The sequence below is a fragment of the Pecten maximus genome, chromosome 4, assembly GCF_902652985.1.
Source record: "Pecten maximus chromosome 4, xPecMax1.1, whole genome shotgun sequence".
NCBI lineage: Eukaryota > Metazoa > Mollusca > Bivalvia > Pectinida > Pectinidae > Pecten > Pecten maximus.
This window is the reverse complement of record NC_047018.1, coordinates 37,921,345-37,942,449: the sequence shown is the minus strand read 5'-3', so window position 1 is coordinate 37,942,449 and position 21,105 is coordinate 37,921,345. Positions and strand designations below refer to the sequence as shown.

The window sequence follows — 21,105 nt, the reverse complement described above, 5'->3', positions numbered from 1 at the left end:
TCCATTTGTCTGCATAGGTATTTAAACTGTTTAAAAGCCCTTACAACCCTTCAACTGATTCAGAAAACAACACCAGATCATCAGCGTACAGAAGAAGGAATAGACTCAATTCTCCAAAATCATAACTAGGAGCACCATTTTCAATAAAACTATTCTCAAAATCGTTTAAAAACAAAGAAACAACATTTAAATGCATAGGCAGAGACAGACGGCTTGAGGTAATTGCAGAGATAATGACATTACATAGAATAGAGGAAACCTATCAACACATTTAACATTTATCATAGGTATAACGTGTACATATCTATATACATATCAGCTTAGGACAAGTGGAATTTACAAATGTATCTATACTTATTTGTGGTCAGAGAAAGCAAGCAATGCAGGGTACTGACACTTCTGTTTTCTTGGAAGACACACAAGTCGACAAGCAGACATGCGTGTAGACACTTAAGACAGCTTAGAATGGCAAGGAAGACATGAATCAATACAAATGGCTACACATAAGCCATATTAGGGTAAACGAGGGAAAATATAAACAGGAAAATGAAAATATTAATGAACGAGTGAAAAAGTGAAAGAGACCTACGGGAGGTTCAGTGATGAAAGAGGGGTGAAACCAGGGTTCTAAAACCGGCATCCCACCAACGAGCGGTTCCATGATTAAAGAGGGGTGAAATCAAGGCCCTAACCCTGGCATCCCTCCAACGAGAGGTTCCATGATGAAGGAAGGGGTGAAACTAGGGTCGTTAACTTGGCATCCCTCCAATTTGCAGGGAAAGTAAAGCAAAGAAAGTGTAATATTTTTTGGTGGGTATATAGACTATATACGGATTTTTAACAGCATATTAAACCGATTAGAACGCTGACGAATGGTCACATATGTACCCACAGTCTAAAACAACACATATGTATAAAACTGCATTTCTCAGAAGACCTGTGCAATCTTGGACAGTACAAATAATATTCGTATGACGTCATGTTTAGCATAATGATATTTAAATCCAAACAAAATAAACGTTAATACATTGTGATACATTTAAAAAGATAATTGCACAACCCACATAAAAAGTTATCAACATTAATTAAGCTTCAAGCTGTTTGCATGGTAGTAAACGGACTAAACGAAGTGGATGATATCATATAGCTTATTGTACGCATACAATTAAAATAAGAAAAAAATACAGAAACAAATATACACTGTGTGTATATATATGATTCGCCATGTTATACAAACGATAGTACAGACAAGTACAATGTATATATAGTTTGGTTTGGTTAATTTTGTTGAACGTCCTATTAACAGCAAGGGTCATTTAAGGACGTGCCAGGTTTTGGAGGTGGAGGAAAGCTGGAGTACCCGGAGAAAAAACACACCAACCTAAGGTCAGTACCAGGCAACTGCCCCACGTGGGTTTCGAATTCGCAACCCAGAGGTGGAGGGCTAGTGATAAAATGTAGATAGGAATAAATTACAAACGATCACATTTAGGCATACAACATGAAACAGCCACATACGTTCAGTAGATAAACAATGAACAATATATTTCATTACGCCTATCATAGAATAACTATTGGTCAAGGTGTTTCTGGGAAATGTCGTAAATGTCAACAAATAACAAAAACACTGTGACAGATACAAATAGGTCACATGACACTTCGTCATTAAGTTTGGACATGTACTTGTTACGAGGGCTAATTGATATGTTGTGAGTCTCATATCAAATTATTTGAATTTTGCCGGACATATTGTATTAATTTTTCAACATAATCCCCTTCAGTATCTATTCACTTTTGCCAACGGTCTTTAAGGGCCTCAATGCTTATGGTGCATGAAATAGCTGTTTTCAGTTTTGGAAATAGATGAAAGTCTGATGGAGCGAGATAAGATGAATAAGGCTCATACTCAATCAATTTAAAGCCACAATCGTGAATGACAGCATGGCAATGACAGACTCTTTCACTTCAATCCCAACCGATTTTGTCCATTTTTCAAAAGCCACTTGTCTTATTTACTTAAAAGTGCTACCTCTTCGATATAAACTAACCAAATGAGATCAGTCCTTGGGTACACGGCCCTACATGGTCAGAGAATAGCAGGACTTTTAAAAAAAGAACATCATTGAGTACCTCCTTCTATACGAGGCTCACAACATATCAATCGACCCTCGTACTATACAGCATTTCTTCTGGAATATTTTTCTTCAGGTTGGTAAAGTACATATGATAGAAGTTATATGACATTACTAAGATGATATTTTATCATATTGGTTGTGTCACGTAACCTCTGTCCTATACACCATTTCTGGTCTACAGACGATCCTATTTCGTATTGACGTAGATGGATGCTAACTCTTTGAGATACAGTATCATACAAGCAAATCATGAATTTAAGGCGACTAGAAACAAACATTCTAGTCAGTCTTCGGTTCCCAGCCGAAATCGCGCAATTTGTTAAACTTCATCAATTGAATGTTGCCAAGACCAAACGTGCTTCTCATGGTCTCATCATCTACATCATAGAAAAATTTTCCATCTAGATTTTCTTTTTTCACCTCATCAACCATATTGTTTAGACCACAGCGCTGTAAACATGCTATAAGTTCAGCGTTATTTAGAGCGGCAAATTTTTCTTTTGATGACATCTTCCTGTTCTTTGGTACAATACCTCTTAATTTCGATAAAACCTGTAAAAGTCAAATGGGAGACAACCATGTTATCACATTAGATACTGACCTGAATCACAAGAGGCCCAATGGGTATACATCGCTCAACTGATGTTATTGCAATTTTAAAGTTGATCTAGATTATTTATATGGATGCTTAGCCGAATACTCTTTATTCCAATATGATATTAAGCTAAGCGTATTCGTGTATATGATTTTTTTAGTCTTTCAATCCATCATTTTTCTGGGCCAATATCATGATAGCGACTCTCTTGTTTATTAAGAAAACAATGATTAAATATTAAAAACATATGACCCCCCAGACCGTGTAAGTTGGTTAATTTAACAAAATTAAAAGATTTGACAACAATTGATCCTTGTGACCTTTGAATAAACCTGACAGCCCTCCGTCCCTTCTGCTAATAACCCCGTACCATGTCATTTGGCCTATTGATTATTGAGAAGTCGTTCACATATTACTCCTGTGACGCTGACTGTTAGACAAGGTCATTCATTTGAACAAAAATAGCAGCACTACATTCCAGCAAACTACGGGCCAAACTTAAACTTATTTGACCATTGTGACTTTAAAAGACGGTCAAGGTCATTTATTTGAAGAAACTCGATAGCACTTCATTCCAGCAAACTGCTGGCCAAATACCATGACCCCGGGCTTCTTGATTATTGAGAAGACGTTGTTTAAAGCGAAAAAATGGCGATGGACGGACGACGGACCTAGTGTCATGGCGTAACCAGAATTGCCCTTAGCTTGGTTTTTTCAACCGGACAATATGAAAAATACTATAATTTGAAAAATACTTTTTTTTTATATTTACATTGATACAAGAATTAAAACGCTTGATGAAATATCAATTATTTCTGATACAACGATGCAGTTTCTGTCAACAAAACACAAATGATATTGTTTAAATGCTATGAAGAATATCATATATCTTTTAGAACGCCCACTAAATACTGTATAGACAAGTACATACATACATACATATATATGCACGCACACACGCACGCACAATCACATACATACATACATACATACATACATACATTCTTAGACATATTTCCCTCTTTGGTTGGTTTAGTATCATTTGCCGTCTCAGCACCTATGTAAGACAAATACAGAATATCATCAACTATCACAGTTTTATAAACTCCACACAAACAAAAGTTCCCTTTGGCCACTTCAGATTTCCTGATCGTAGTGAGAATATATATATTTACCCCTTATATCTATTTGATTACCATATGCTAACTTTCGGATTAAAAACCAAAAAAGAATGTGTTTAAGCATGAACTTAATCTACGGTACATCGTCGGTCACAACTTAAAAACTGCATGAAGTGATCTATCAAAACAGGTTGGTTTGTTGTTATTGTTTACATTTCTATCAACACAATGAGACATTATTATTTTTTAACATTTGTTATTACAGACATTCGTTTGTTTTATATGGAAACGTAAACTAACAGCGAATGATGAACATTGAACTTATCACATCACGTGACTATACATTAATCTTGTAACAATAGATAATAACAGAATATTGGATATGTCATGAATCAGGTAATCATACCAGGCACTGTAGCTTTGACATGTGGTTTTGTCTCGAAATCAGAACTGCATGACAATGACCGCGGTTTATCTGGTTTTTTCCTGTCACTTGGTTTCATAATGCTGTCCCTCCTGATCACCTTCCCCTTCAAGTTCAGGAGTTCCGCTTGTACTTTAAGCAACCCGTCTCTTACTTTCTGGAATCGGGAAATAATCATTTATTATTACTATTGTATTGCATGTTAACATTGGTAAAAACAAAACTGAGCTCTTCCTTCTGCGATGTGATCAGCAAGTACTATTCATGGACAGTAAATTCACAAAATTAGACATTATCCAATGTATTGAGTGTACCTGATAATAAATAAGTTCATAACAATTGTTTTATTGCAAGCAAGCAACCAAGCAAGCAATATGCTCACTGGTAAATATAGGTATGGACACTTAGTATACGTTATCACTTAAAAGTGTATACAAAATTACACTTTAATATATGATGAATGTAAAAGTGATTTGGTCAACAGCAGATGATTGGGTCCTTAATACACCAACAAAGTTAATATGGTATGTCATAAATATATAAATAGTACTTTAAATGCATTTCGTTTCTATGGTGATCAATTGGTTGCTGTATATGTTTAAATGGTTATTATTTGAAGTTAATCAAACAATTTTTAACCAAAGTATGAACGAGTTAATGGATAATTCTGTAGAATAAGAGAAATAAAAATGAAATAATATCTGTGTGTATATGCATTGCATGTGGTTGCTAAGGTAAATATTTGGTTGCTAAGATAGTTTGCTGATGGTGCTATACGTAAACAATGATCAGCTCTAGATCTATTAACATGTACTTGATTCCGAAGTATTTAAACAAGGATACTAATGTGAAAGTATGTATCTAACATTGTAGCTCCTGGTGATATGACATCAAATCTGCACTATATATGGTCTGTTTCTAAGGGCCGTTGCTAAGCAATAATACAGACGGTCGCTTAATTAAGTATATTTCCAAATGCAACAATAATAGGCTATGATACTGTGCGCTTTGTGTTTATTTTGGAAATGGGACCAAAATTGGTCCTTTCTGTATATACTCCTAACCCTATTATGGCATGCTATTACTGCAATAATCAGCAAATCAAACGTGTTGAACTTTGACCTTTCACCTCAGAGTTATTCATTGTTACTAGTCATTGATACGTATTACCAACACTTTTTCTGTATAAACCACTTGTTCTACCTATAGCTTCCGCTTCCGGTTTGCTGCCCAAGTACTTACACTGTATGTGTTAATTGTTATAGTTGTTATATCTTCCGATAGTGTTAGGGAATTTCCATTACGTCATTTCCATTGTTAGAAACACTTCCGTGAATGAGACTTAAAATGGATCCCGTGTTCTTTGTTTGACACTGCGATTGAATGTCTTCATTGCTTCCTTTATCAGGAATCGTTTAGGTAGTGTTAGGGAGTTTCGGTAATATCACTGGACTAGCTTTTAAAAAACTCTGTGCACCAGAAATGATATTGTTTCTGTGATATGAATATAGTCTTTGTCTCGAAGACGGCCGATTTGGTAAAACAACAATAGTTTATTGTTAGCAGGTTCCTGATTAGTTGCATTGTTTTGTCTTTATGTGAAGAAATTGTGGATATTTTGATTTCTATGTTTTGTTAATTATTTCTTTACTTGAATGTACGCGTGTTAGTTAATTCACACCGTGGAAAGGTTAAGGTACATATGTGATATACATGTTAATATAAAACGCTAATACACATGTTCACACTTAAGGGAGGAACTTGATAATTTGAATGCAAAATAACCCACTTACCAATCACCCCATCTTATTTATTGATATAGTTTGAATATCAAAGTTTTATTACAGTAGCATAGTATAATGCTAGTAGTTCCCTTTCTTGAGGTTTGTTTATTTAGATACCATCATTTTTCTAAAGAGTATTATATCATTTTTAAAAGACACTGTAAACATTTAACATTATTGACACGGGCATTTTTTCCCTCCTGGGAAGGCTAAATACGAGTGTTTACCGAACTAACACAGCGACAAATAACGTTTCACAACTTTAATGTTTGTCATGGCGAGGATTCCAACCAATGATATCATTGGAGATAATTTATCCTCGTGCTCTACCTACTGAGCTAGCTGTCCACAAAAGAGTATTAACTTACCTTTACATAATTTTTATTTGTTTTTCTGGATTATTTTCTCTGCTACTGTATTTCGCACTAAGCTACTCACCGACAACGTACACTGACATGGAATTTTGGAGTCAGTTTCAAAAATAATTTATAAAATTACCGTCGGCACTTTGGATAGTAGGCTTTCAATGCTTTCAGAGTCGGACTTTATTCTTTTACCTGCCAAAATAATAGTTTGACAATATTAACAATAGTTATCATATCTAGTATATACCCTCCAAAAGCAATTACTTTTTTATATCATATAATTTTTTTCTCTCTCACTTTTTTCACTTTTTAAGGCGATGCAAAACATGAACTTCAAGTCAGTATATCAACCAACACGTGTTTCCTAAACTGGGACAGAGAAAGTTTACCACTGAATACAGTAACATCACCTAATCTTGCTTGTAATAAGCATTTTCATTCCCTTAAAATGTATGTCATCCGTCCATGACGTAAAAAATGACGTCACCGTTTTAACGTCGCTTTGATTGGCTGATGCAGAGACGTGATAATTTCTAAGATAACAGTTCGTTATTAAAAGTGTATTTTCACAGGGATTGTGTATAGTAAATAAAATCATAAGGAATAACTTAGACTATACTTTGATTTTTGTTTCATATCTTCATAACATGAAAAAAAACTATTCAACAGTCATAATTAGAATAGTTATACGATTACAATTGTAATATAATTTATAACTGTAATTTAAGTATAATAGTGTGCAAATAGATCGGCTGGCCTTATAAACTTTTAAAAAAGCACGTCATCCCAACATTCTCTGAATAGTTGTTTAATTTTACTGGGTTAATATTTCGCGGTTGTATCAGTCGGAACTAGTTCGCGAGCTTTAAATTTCACGCTAAACTTCCGTTTTAAAATAAGCAGCTAAACACATAAGGCATTTGTGTGCATGTTTTAAATCGATGGTTAATGACCGCGAATGAAGCGGAAGTAGGCCTAAATTCTTGCGAATATTACATAATTGAAAGTACAATGGGAACAAATAAATTTATGATGGAACATTACTACAAAGTGTATGTGTAATTGATGCGTTACCCCTTGTTATTTCTTTACACCCCAGATCACTTATAACATCGTACGGATGTTCCTCTTCATCTTCGTATTCAACTGCTGTAACAGATAAATAACGATAAACTTCGTATTAATATATAGAGGATATCTAACAGTGTCTTCAGTAATACCAAATATATTTCACGAGTGGAGCTAATATTTGGATATTTTTCACGAGTGCGCAGCACGAGTGAAAAATATCGAAATATCAGCCGCACGAGTGAAACATATTTGGTATTACTGAAAACAGTGTTAGATATTCTGTTTATTACATTTGTTATCAACGAAAAACCTACCCCGTATGCTAACTAGGCCTACAGCGAAAGTTTGCATACGTTTACCGCTTACATGTCTAGACATATATGTCGGGCTTTCTGATTGGTCAATTATTTTGGTATTTTCTAATCATTAATTTGATTGGTCAAATCAGCTAAAGTGATATTTTCACTAGTGAAAAATGTCACTTTTACAGAATGAATAATTTTTGATATTTCACTGGTAAAAATGTAATAAACAAGTAATAACTTTTTTTTAACAGACAAATAATGAATAAGTCTTGACGGAGAATTATCAATTATTGCTTACATAATAACATGCAAATGATAAATTAGTCTTGACGAGGAATTATCAACTATTGATTACATTAAAACATATATAATAAATTAGTATTGACGAGAAATTATCAACTATTGATTATATAATTATATGTTTAATCGACGGAATGTTATCAATTATTGATTACAATATAGTATACAAATTATTAATTAGTCTTGACGGGGAATTAACAATTGTTGATTACAATATAGTATACAAATAATTAATTAATCTTGACGGGGAATTAACAATCATTTTTAATATTATAATATACCAGTAATACGTTAATCTTGACGAGGAATTATCAATCATTGATTAAAATGTAATATACCAATAATAAACCACTCTTGACGAATCATTGATTACATAATAACATACCAATAATTAATTAGCCTTGACGAGGAATTATCAATAATTGATAACGTCATATACCAATACTAAATTAGTCTTGACGGAATTATCAATTACTGATTGTCCAATTCAATGGGGTTTTTTTTCTTACAAACACGCTTTCATTTCAAAAGTATGGTTTTTAAAAATAAATTGTAGTGCCATTGTTCTATGTTCGTCTTTCATTTCACGTTGATAAAAAATCCTGTTCATCGCTGTTTACATGTTAACTAACACTTTCAGGGACCACAGAACCAAATCAAAAATAGATTGTGGGGCAGAAAGTTTAATAGGAAGGTGAATGCATCGGGGCCTACTGATTGGATATTCAGGTGAGAGAAGTTTCATGTGTGGGCTAGGCAAAACAAGTAGAAAGTAGTAGTAAATATATAGAAAAAAGTTAATTTTTTCTAGCCTATTTTTGTCAGGGGAGTTAATTAAGTGTGTATTTTGTTGTAAATTTAGGTGAATTTTTGGTGCTGAATTGGCCCCTATATAAAAAAAAAGTTCAAATTGGTAGAATTTTTAAACATTCTATTCACAGGTTTCCGAGATGACATTCTACAAAATTATGGCTAGTGGACCAGTGTTGAAAACTCCATTTAAGCAGGACAGTGGTAAACGTTAATATTATCGTCTTTGGGAACTCATTTGGTTCCGTGGTTCCTTCAAGGTCAGCCAGGTGATACAGAAAAAAAGCCTCTGAGGTAAAGAACTTTGTTAGTTGCTCGACTTTACAGTTTGCGAATGTGTGGAACAGTTGAACATCGTGCACCTTCTTCTTTCTTCATTGACAAAATTTCAAAACCTGTTGACACCACATTCTTCGAAACTTAAACAGTATACAGTTGTTTCATGCCTTCTCAGTCAACAGTCAAAACTCTTTCCCTAGGTGTTGGGACCAACCCAATGAGCTGTTTCCCTCGGCCGCGGGTTCCACCACATCGGGGAAGAGTTTTAACTGTTGACTAAGAAGACATGAAACAACTGTTTTGTTACCTGAATAATCCAAAAAATTTCACTTATATGCTATTTTATTAGGCTGCGTAAAAAGACGCAGTTAACTCTTACTCCAAAGTTGACGTTCCTTTAGCCTCACAGTACGCTGTAAGAATTCATACGAACCATTTTATAACATTTTATATGGTAGCCGAATCCCTGTTTTCAATTAGATACAACAAACCCTGATTGGATATTTCTTCAAACCTTTCTGACTTCGAATCTAGGGAGCGTTACTAGAGATACTGTTTACAAATCAATCAAAAATATTGACCGGTCAACATTGGTCAACATTTACATTTACATAGAGATTCAGGTAACAATCATTTATGTAGTAAATACGAGGAGCTGTCTAACATTTTAAAAAATAACTCAATGCTTACCTGTTGGTCCTCTATCATATAAAGCGGGTTCGTTCACCTCATCCTTACTTGGAAGCGGATTTTTGCTCGGTTTCTTCTGTTTATGTGGATAAATGCGTACATCACATATCAATTTCATATTTAGTATCCGTGTAATGTCAAACTAAAAAATGATATAATATAATGCTATGTGAATAACAATCTGTATCAAATTTTCTTGTCAGAATTTTCATAGATTCATTTTACGTAATAGGTTGGTAGGTGATTTCTTATCCCACCCTACTACATGTATGTGCCATTAAATCCGTCCGGCTGGTCCTTAGTCAGTACAAGCGTCACCTTATCCGGAAAAGGTCGACTGGGGGATCATATTGCAAACCTCCTAAATATAGGGTTTATACTATTTACTATTTGTCCATGTATAATATTTCTAAGTTATATATCTAAGTAACCGAATGTATGTGAGTCATTGCGAGTATAATTTGATTCTTTCAAATTTGCAGCCAGCAACTGTACAAGTGACTTACCGTGGGAATTGGGGGCTTCGGTTTCTGAGTTTTGGCACCTATAATATCGAAAATTAACACAAAGTAGATAACTAGCTTGGTAGTTGTATTGTTTTCCATACTATCAACTATTTAATCAAATAATTACTATGCGACCAAACACGGATTTTGTCATTTTAAATCAACGCTTTATATTGGGAGAAACACAATACACAAGTATAAAATCAGTATTTCATGAATAGAAAATGATTCGGATTATATTTACAGAAAATGTAGTAATATTTTGTCAGGGGGATCTAAACAATCAGAATACATACATGCACTACAAAACGTTTTATCACATAACTGGCCCGAACTTTTTATCATGTAGCACGATCCTGTCATCAATTTTGTCGCACACATACGTTATAACAATATATTTATTTATGACGGCAGATTTACTACATGACGTCACACCATTGTCTCTGAAGAGAAAAAAAACATACCGTCCATATAGACATTAATTTGATAATTTCACTAATACTTTCATATGTGTAAGGTGATTAACAGAATATTGTTCTCGTGACTATGTCAGATGAAAATTGTCAATTAAACTTGTTCAATAACTTAATACGCCACTCACATGTAGGTTCCTGATTAAATTCCATGTGACATAGCCACTCATGGTCCAGATCCTCTATTTATGTAACAACTGGCCTATTCAACCATGTCGCACGATTGTCTGTGTAAAGAACAGCATGCCTTACATAACCTCGCAAGTGATATTCTATGTATCTTACCATTTGCGGATGGTAGCACTTGTGGACCAACAGGCTCATAATCGTCGCCGTCGTCGTCATCATAATTTGTTTGTTCTTAAATAAAATAATATTCATGTATAATGTATGAAGCCGACGACTGTATCTGAAGAATAACAGTTGTCATTAGTTCTAGGTCAAGAGCTATTCCCCTACCGATTGACGATCATTGTGTTACCTCTAGTACATTATCAACCGTTTTGTATTCAGCTTGAACTTTCTGCGGTATAAATACTGACTCAAATACAGATGTGAGAGTACATGCTAAATTACTATCATAGTAGTTTTCTCGGTACAAAGAATACGTGCTGATTTATTACATATAATTGTAATCTCTCAACATTGACTTTTTTTATCTTCCTCAACAGTAAAACTATATCCTTACCTGTCACGGAACAGTGAAAGAATATAAATGAAAATTTATTCTTTTCTATAATATTTATGTTGGCATGCTTAGTTTACCATGTTGAATTGAAGATTAAGGAAAATCAGGCTAGCAAGGGAAACCCTGGCAGGTTAAGGGAAATTAAACCAAGCTAGCTAGGGGAGACCCTGGTAGGTTAAGGGAAACTCAGCTAGCTAGAGGAGACACTGATAGGTTAAGGGAAATTAAACACGGCTAGCTAGGGGATACCCTGGTAGGTTAAGGGAAACCCGGCCTATCTAGGGGAGACCACTCTGGTAGGTTAAGGGGAACCTGGGCTAGCTAGGGGAGACCCTGGTAGGTTAAGGGAAACCCGGCCTTTCTAGGGGAGACCACCCTGGTAGGTTAAGGGGAACCTGGGCTAGCTAGGGGAGACCCCGGTTGGTTAAGGGGAACCTGAGCTAGCTAGGAGATACACTGTTCGGTTTAGGCAAATCCGTCTAGTTTGGGAGACCCTGGTAAATTAAGGGAAATCCGGATAGCTGCGGAGACCCAGCAGGTAGGTTAAGGGAAACCCGCCTAGTTAGGGGAGAATCTGGTAAATTGAGAGGAATTTGGCTAGTTTGGAGAGTCCCTTATAGGTAAAAGGTAACCCTTGAAGCAGAACAATACTTACCTTTCGTGATTATCAATTTACAGAGTCTGTAAGTTGTGGTTAGATTATGATTGATATATTAACATTAGGCAAAATGATATCCCTCAGTGTATATAGTGAACTGTAGATTCACATATGGATTTGTTGTGTCCAGTCGTGCATATAGGAAACGTACCGACACAGGAAACAATATGGATTGAAGCATTAATGATTCCCTTCCGTGTCAACATTTCCGGGAACATTAGAGAGACCAAAACAGATCTGCTGCTCCAATCGCAAGTTTTTTGTTGTGCATTGTTATGTTATGTTTTGTTTGTTATGCGCCGGGAGTATTATGGTATGGTGTTATCCGTCCGTCCACCCGTCCGCCCGTACTCACTACGATATACTTGTGGGGTGAATTAACGATTCATTCCGTCCTTCGTGCATAAACTTTTGTTTGTCCGGAGATGTCCTCCTACATTTTTAACCAATGTATTTGAAACTTTGTTTATCATGATATGTAGTTGTGTTTCCCTGGAAACAATTTTCAGTCAACTTATTTTGCGAAAGTTTTTGTCTTTTGCTTACTAGTATTTCGTTATTCATTTTTGGCCGGATGTCTCCTCCTACATTTTCTGACCTATTTCTTTGGAACATGTTAGGCTTCATAACCATGCTACATCTTTGTGCTTCCATGAGAGGTATTTTTATTCGGTTATTTTTGCAGAAGTTGTCCTTTGTTTATTTCAGTGTTTGAATTTTGTCCTGGGGTCCTACATTTTTCTACTTAAGTAGCTCCTGAATATTGGTATTACCCAAACTGTTAGAAACTTAAACATTGAGTTTGTAGTGAAAGAAAAGGTGAAGGGTAAAGCATACCACCTATAACCAATCATAGGGTGATCTTATTTCAATGCAAGATGCGGTATATAACATTATATAGCATTCGACGGGCGTCTATTGTTCCGCCTTGTGGTAGTCTTTGTCTGTGTGTGTTGCGAGGGTGTTAAACCCAACAAAACAAAAAAAAGTGATTTCTATTCGAACGCACCTTACATTTTTACAGCAACTTTATTCGAATTTACCAAACGCGAGTGTTTGCAAACTCTTATAGAGTGATTGCTGAAATAGAACCCAACATCAGAACTACCAAAAACTGGTTTTAGAACGTTCCAACATATATAAACAAGCTTCATTAGCGTCATTTTAACCGAGTTGCAGTCGTTGTGTTTATAAACTAATCTGGATCTAAAGTCAGAAAAACACTTCACAATGCCAAAATGGTGACTCACTCTCGCAGGTAGATTTACCAATGCATGTAGAGTAAAATTATATGTTAAGGTAAAGGTAGGGTAACTAGGGATATCAAATAGATAATTAGGACGAATTGTAAAAGGACGGGGATACATGATGCTGAAGTATATACAAATATATAAGACACGTATACCTGAAAAAATAATACATACCCTTTTTGGTCGGCTTTGTCTGTGCTCTCCCTTGTGCAGTCGGAGGGGTTCGTTTCATGTGCCTCTGTGGCAATTTCGGTATTTCCTTTCTCGGAACAAATAAAACATTTGGATAATTGACAGTGTCTATTGTTTCCTCGATCGCAGCAAAAGCATCGTCTGTCTTTGGAAGTGTCTTAGACATGACGACCCCATAGTTGTCATCTTCAGGCTGTTGTGGAATTTTTACCTGGAGCTGTGATGCTGTAACACTATCAACTGGGATTACCACCATCGTTGAAATATATTTGTCTTTCGCACTGGTCGATGGTGATTTGGTAGATGGATTGAGAGTACCTATAAAAACCTCCTGTTGTATGACACTTTTGATTTCAACACACTTGCCATCAAGAGAAATATCCTTCATTCCTGTGTACGGGTTAACTCCTAAGTTTGGTGATTCTGCCGTAGAAAATGACACAATCTGGGGAAGAGGATATCTATCTATCACCTCTTGTATAGTGTAAACTGTAGAGTCCGATAGCAATAGACATCTTAACGGCTGATCTAGACAAAGGGTGTAGTTATAGCCATCACACAAACCTGACAATCCACCCCCTTTCTCCGTGCCAATAATCTCAAAATCGGACTTGGCCTTGATGGTGTACCCTCTTTTGTCCGTAGTGTCATTGATCAATCGTACATACTTTGGACGCTCCTTGACCAGCTGCCTTACACTTTGATAAACCTTGAGTCCAGCGTCACGACGCTTGATGGTGAGTCCTCGTTTGTTTCCAACTGAAATGCTGATGTTATCGATTCGATTTATTTTTTTTCTGCTCTGTGGTGGCGTTCTACTTTCATCATCGTCCATAACACTACCAACAACCTTTGTTACTGTCTTCTTACTATGTATTTGGAGTAGATCTCCGCGTTTGAACCGTTCGTCATTTATTTCATATGTGCTTTCATCCACTTTCACGAGAACGGGAATGCCAAGATCCTTCACAACGTCTGTTAATGTGTGAGTATTTTCCGACCAGAGAAGTCGCCATCGTTTGGTGGCCATGATTCGATACAGGAAGTTAAATTCATGAATAGATATCCGATCAACACATGTAGAGTGGTGTGCACTCAGCCATAAACTCTACCAGTGCAGACGGGACGAGTACAATAACACGACATACATGCATTACATATACAGTCAACACCACTCGTACACATACACAAGTATTACGAGTTAGGCAAGCAGATAACACCTTTAAATACTACAGAACTAGTTAATAATGTACAGCATTTGCACAATAATGGGGAAAACTATAAATAGTTTTGTCCTCGTCATACTCTTCAGTGACGCTAAGAACCGGAAGTATGGAAAACCATTTCTTTAAATTCTTTTTTTAAAAATGTCATTTTTTTTAAAATTAGGTGCAAAAGAACTAACTAGCAAACCAGGTAAACACGGTGTTAAATTATTTTAGGCTCACGTGAGAGATCGAAACCTCTCAGTGAAATTGTATTCCTTCGTCATTGGTGTTTCTACGCTTTATGTGAATCATTATAATAACAAGCAACATTGATATAATTGTAGGCGTATCTATGAATCAAAACAACGTTATGTTGTTAACATACATGTATATGGTCTTTGATATCTGAGTAGGACGGTATACTCCTTTTAAGAATGGTAATATCTGTGTGTGTAAAGCCTGGTTTGTCCTAGAATTTGACCTTGCCTTTCCCGCCAGCGTTATGTGCTATGCAATGGTATGTTTTTTTTAGTAATGCAATATCCAAAATGGCACCACACTCAATGAGTAATGGAGTTACCAGAGTTTGTCACCCTTGCTTTTTTTTTTTTTTTTTTTTAAGACTTTTTATTTTAGTAAAACGCTATCTGAAGATCGGATATTTTACTGATACATATCTGGTATTTGATACAGTAAATCAAATCAAATAGGATGCTAATCATTTTACTGAGAACGTGTAGTGAGTTTACTTCCTTATTTCTAAGTTAAGTGTGGTTCTCCTTGGGTGCCTCCTTTTCATTTGTTTTGGTTGCTGTATTCTATATATATTTATTTACATTCTGTGTTGTATTTGCCTTTATGTCTTTAGTAAACCAAATTGTATTCATGAGACTGTATACTACAATTTACAGTGATTCGGTAACTGTAGGAATAGAGCCCCAGGTGTTGCAGGTCAAAACAATGGCCGCCAGTTACTTTCGGCCTAGAGAGCTTTCGAATGCAAGGCCTAGCATTTATATATATAATCCACAACAAAAAATAAAGCAAATTCACAAGTTATGAGAGTAATATTTTATAATGAAAACAAAATCTAGTCAACACAAAATAACCATAAGCGCCGTTCTTGATCTACGAATTATCAAATTGTCAATGTTGTCACACTCATAGGGGCTTGTTTCCGATTTTTTTTAGAAATGCAAGACATGCATGCATGACAACATTAAAAGTCCAGTATTTATAAAAAAAAATCTTGTGAAAAATCTGGAGTATCGACATGGTTTCCGGTTGTGTATGTATATACTGAATTTTAGTTTAATGCTTATTCACTGTTATCAAAGGCCTACCTTACAATATCGAGCCCCTGTGAAGTTGAAAATCGTGTGCTAAGATGTGACCAGTTAGACTTGAATCTGTTTCGAACGAAATATCCTTGGAATCGTCTTCACCTACTGTCAAGATGACTTTCATTTAGAATTTAAGAAATGATATTCTTCTGAAAATAACGTAAATCCAGTCGATAGAAACTTAAGTGTTTCTGAGGAATCGAGTCTGTCCTGTGCAATACCCGTTCAAAGCCGCATCACTTCTAAATTTAAACCTTATAGCATTGCGCCAAAACACGGCTTGGATTTTAAACAATCAGAAATTATGCAATTGTGAATAATTTGACGATATCTACAAACGTCTATGAAATAGAAAATAAAGCCAAATTTGTGCAAAACTATTTTATGTGTTTGTTATTAATAACGATACGAGGGACTATATTATTCCTTCTGGAAATTTCGGCTGTTCCGGTATTCGAACTTGATGACGTCAGTGATAGGGTAAGCGGCAAATTTAAACGAGTCATAACCTACAGTAAATACAAAATCTTTATGAATGTAAATATAAGCATTGAACTGTTACCAAATGGTAGTATACAGTCGAACCAAATTGTATACTATCATTTGGTAACAGCTCAATGCTTAAATATACCAAATCTCCCATTGCCCATCAAAATTCATTCACAACATTTCACATTATTATTGGCCCTATAAGCGAATGTTTCTAATTATAACCTTTCCGGGCGCAAATTATTACGTTCCTCCACATGCTATCTGTTTTCACCTTCATTTGTCGCGATTTATCTTTCTGTAGTCGTTATTAGTCTCGATCTTGTCGACATGTTCATGCTTGCACCGTTACTTGCTGATTATAGAGTGAATCAGGGCGTAAGAATTGCACCTGATGCCCCATTGCATGATTCGTAAGAGGCAACTATTTTGGATCTTATCTTTTCTCTTTCTAAAAAAATGTCTTATTCCTGTCTCTCTTGAAACTACCTCACTTCTGGCCTTAAGTTGAGCGTTCGATCTTTTGATGAAGGCTTTGGCTTATGTCCTATGCTCACCGCTTAGCATGCTTGGAATTGGACGACTGTGAGTGACGTGCTTTGCTGGACATCTTCGGCAGTATATTTCAGTAAGATTGCACTTAAGTCAACATCAGTTTTGTCCCTATGACCAGGAGATACACACGAACATACCGCAGCCTCCCAAAACAAACACCCATTCACCTCACGCATGCATCTCGAATACAAAGGAGACCGTCTTTAAACGACCATAGCTGCCAATAGGATGCAAAATCTAAACGTCTTGATGATATCTTATTTGTATTGTATGTACTTCCTTTGAAAACATATTCTTAACTCTGTTTCGTATTCAAACCGAAACTAACATATAACTATAGAAGCTATTGATAGTCGTCTCACTCTTCTCTACTTTGTGTATCTCTTTGACATTTCAAATTTGTTTCTCCTTCTATCTAGATATATATTGAGTTTATTTGAGCCTAGTGAGTCTGCATGTGCTCCAAATTTACAGCAATGTTGTCGTCGAGTGTGGTCGATGAATAAGAACACGCTTGCCCTTATGAACCATCTGGTCTTAAAAATTACCCTGGACCTAGTTAGACAGAATGATATATATCTTCGTCTTGCTCTACTAATTTGACAGAGCCGTTTTTCTTTACTTCACCAAAATTTTATTGAATGAATTCAACTGATATTGGGCAAAGGTTAATGCCTCTATAAGTCCTCTCCGTGAGGACGGGTGAGTCGATGAAGTAGACGACACTTACCCTTTGGGAACACTTGTCCTAATTGTATTTTTCAAGAGTCTCCATGGAAATCTAAAGCTTGTCCATAGTTCCTCACGTGTTAGATATTCTACATAATATAAATATTTGATACACTAAATAAAAATGACGTAGTTCGGAGCCGATAACAAGTCAATCTTTGTTTGACATTCCAGTAGTTGTATTGTAGACGACAAAGCAAAATAGTAGGCAACGATACATCTTCTAGGCGTCGTGAGCCGTACAAGTCCTAGAGAAAATCTCATTTGGGTGTGTATGATGACAATGACAGTTTTCTTGATGATCAAATTAGTATCTCAAAACTATAGATAAAAAAATAACGGCACAACATTACAGACAGTAACACCCTGGAATGTTTTATCAAAAACGGTCTATTCACCTTATATTAAGTTATCTATTTTTATTTTTCAATCCTTTTTTTCAAATTGTGGTAAAGCTATGTCTTCTTGAATTCAAGACTACCAACTATTCCGCTAAAACGTAGATCGAAGTAGCTATTCAGAAAAAAGAGTATCAAGATTTCTACACTGAAAATTAGTCAGTACGATATTGGCGGTAAATACAATATCAGTGATGTAAACAAATTAATGTGCTATTTTGATATTCTTTTATTCAACGGGGAATTCTACCCTCTCGCCCATGTCTTTCTTCAAAATACAAACCTATCATATATGACCTTACAAGGGAGGCAATAAATAATACAGGTCACATATCACAGGCGGTATCTTATAGCAGGGTCAGGTAGCTAGTATAGTAAATATCATTAGGGGGAGGGGGGTACGGCTACATATGAGAAGGAATGGCTAAATTAAGGTGGTCACTAAGACGGGTTTGACTGACCACACATACATAATGGTATGTTATGCAATATCACACAAAAAACGTCCTATTAACAGCCAGGGTTAATGAAGGACGTGCCTTGTTTTCGAGATGGAGGAAAGCCTAGAAAGCGATTATTCCAAATAAGATTTCGTAATCATTATATACCATGATTTCTACCATATATGGCGGGGAACGTATAAAGGAATTTTCAGGGGTAAAGATATCTTCAATATAAAATATCAAATGTATTCATCGTAAAATCTACATATTCTCTACCTGTATGCATAACAATCCTATTTCTCATATATGTACCGTACGCTACCGTAACGGCGACAGAAAACACATATTTAAGAGAGATAAGAGTTGAACGCTATATGTAGACAGACTGTAAGTCATTGTTGTAACAGGAAGTGGCTTGTTACGAGGACAAGTCCCTTTGAATTGTTGCTATAGTGAAGGTGACGTATGTATGTAGGATAACGGATCGTATGTGGAGCACATGGAAATTCAATACTATGGATAGCTGAGGTTAGAATCAAAAACGGGTTACACCCAATCGAACACTCTCAGTTCTCCCCACACTTGTTAGCCCACTATCACCAGATGGTGAGCTATTCAAATTACACTTGTTAGCCCTGTATTACCATATGCTGAGCTATTTAAATCAACCTGCGTCCTTGGTCCGTCCGTTTGTACGCCTATCCGCACATTATATCGTTCGGGTACTATCTCCTACATTTCTCCACCTAAACGTTTTAACACTGCACTTCATACTTAGGGCATGCGTTCACCTAAGTGAGGCAGTGTGTCGTAAACTAAAAGTAAGTCTATCTGATCAACATTGTGATCTTAAACCTAGCATTTGATACCTAGCATTTGATTTTTTAATCTGATCCAGATAAACACAATGGCCACCAGGCGGTTATCTTTTATTTTCGTCGGGTGGCCAGGCATCTTTAATTTTCACAGTAGAAATGTGTTATCATCAATTTTTTAAAAGAACAGGAAGGATATTTCCCAAACTCCCCCGAAGGCTTTCCTTTGTCCCAAGTTGTACCAATTCCAAAAGTAGTCTGTTCTGAAAAAGAAACAGACCAACATGCATATTGACATTTGAAGTTTGTCATCACAACTTTTTGAAAAACACTTGCCAAAATATTTCTCACCTCCTATCAGTCCAATAGCAAATATTTCTCACCTCCTATCAGTCCTAAGATGTGCCCATCATTTGTCTGATCGTGAAAACAAAATAGCCGAAAGTCAGCAATCGTAGAAATTAGAAGTTTATAATAGCCATTTCTTTGGAAGTTACCGTGCAGGAACGGGGAAAAGAATATGCCTGCTGTATCTCACTGCATGTCGTAAGAGGCGACTAATTGTGGGGCCTTCCTGCAGGGTCAGGGTCAGGGTCAGGGTCAAGGCTGGTTTCTGTCTTCTATCCTGGGGACATTGAAGAACAGTAGAATAAAGCCCGTTATATCCAACTGCATTTTGATCGTAGAAGGAGATTTAAATTTATTTATTTATATCATGTCATCTATTTATAAGGAGACATTGAAGAGACCTAAATATACTTTCTGTCCCGATTGCAACACTTGGGATATTAAATCTTTCTTCCATCGCTGCTCTATCTTTCTGCACTTTTTCTCTATATTTGTCTCTTTGACACCTGTCTTTATATGAACCTGGAAGTTGCGAGGACGTTTACCACCTAAAACAAAACCAAAACATTCTTTGGAAGTCCTCAGAGGATATTTTTTTAAAACTTCACAAGGATGTTTTCCATACGTCCCTAATCGTGCCCATTATATTTTAGGCCGGTCGGAAAAACAAAATGGTCGATAGGCGACAATCTTGGTTTTGACAATAGAAGTTTGTTATCACTTTTCTTTACTGGAAACACCCTTCTCCCCTTTCCATTTGTCTTAAGTTGTAACCATTCAGGACAAAATGCACTCTGTGACCATTTAATTGTGAGTCTGATCGGAAAAACGAAAAAGCCGAACATCAGCCATATTTGATTTTGAAGTTTGTAATCCTTATTTCTTTAAAGTTAAAGTGAAAATATTTATCAAACTTAAGATGAAGCAATCCATTGGTTGAACCCGATCAATCCTGGATTTTGACAATTAAAGTTTGTTATCGCTATTTTGTTGAGAATCATTAAATGACTGACTGTGTCTCAATCTTCAAGTGTAAGTTCCAGTTAGGCCATAGCTGAAAATCAAATCGTTGATAAGCGGTCATCTCAGATTTTGTCAGGTGAAATTTTTCAATTGTTCGCGCTAAGATCA

The 21,105-nt window shown here is 35.9% G+C and overlaps 1 protein-coding gene across 1 annotated transcript; it reads right to left on the bottom strand.

Moving 5' to 3' along the window:
- Positions 1–1,389: 1,389 nt before the first annotated feature.
- On the bottom strand, positions 1,390–14,912 carry LOC117326016. Its single transcript, XM_033882576.1, has 9 exons — positions 13,629–14,912; positions 11,144–11,218; positions 10,386–10,423; positions 9,880–9,955; positions 7,499–7,573; positions 6,558–6,616; positions 4,258–4,432; positions 3,732–3,787; positions 1,390–2,687 (listed from the first exon to the last, which is right to left on the bottom strand). The coding sequence occupies exons 1-9, from the start codon at positions 14,674–14,676 to the stop codon at positions 2,415–2,417; spliced, it is 1,875 nt and encodes a 624-aa protein (XP_033738467.1). The 5' UTR covers positions 14,677–14,912; the 3' UTR covers positions 1,390–2,414.
- Positions 14,913–21,105: the final 6,193 nt, after the last annotated feature.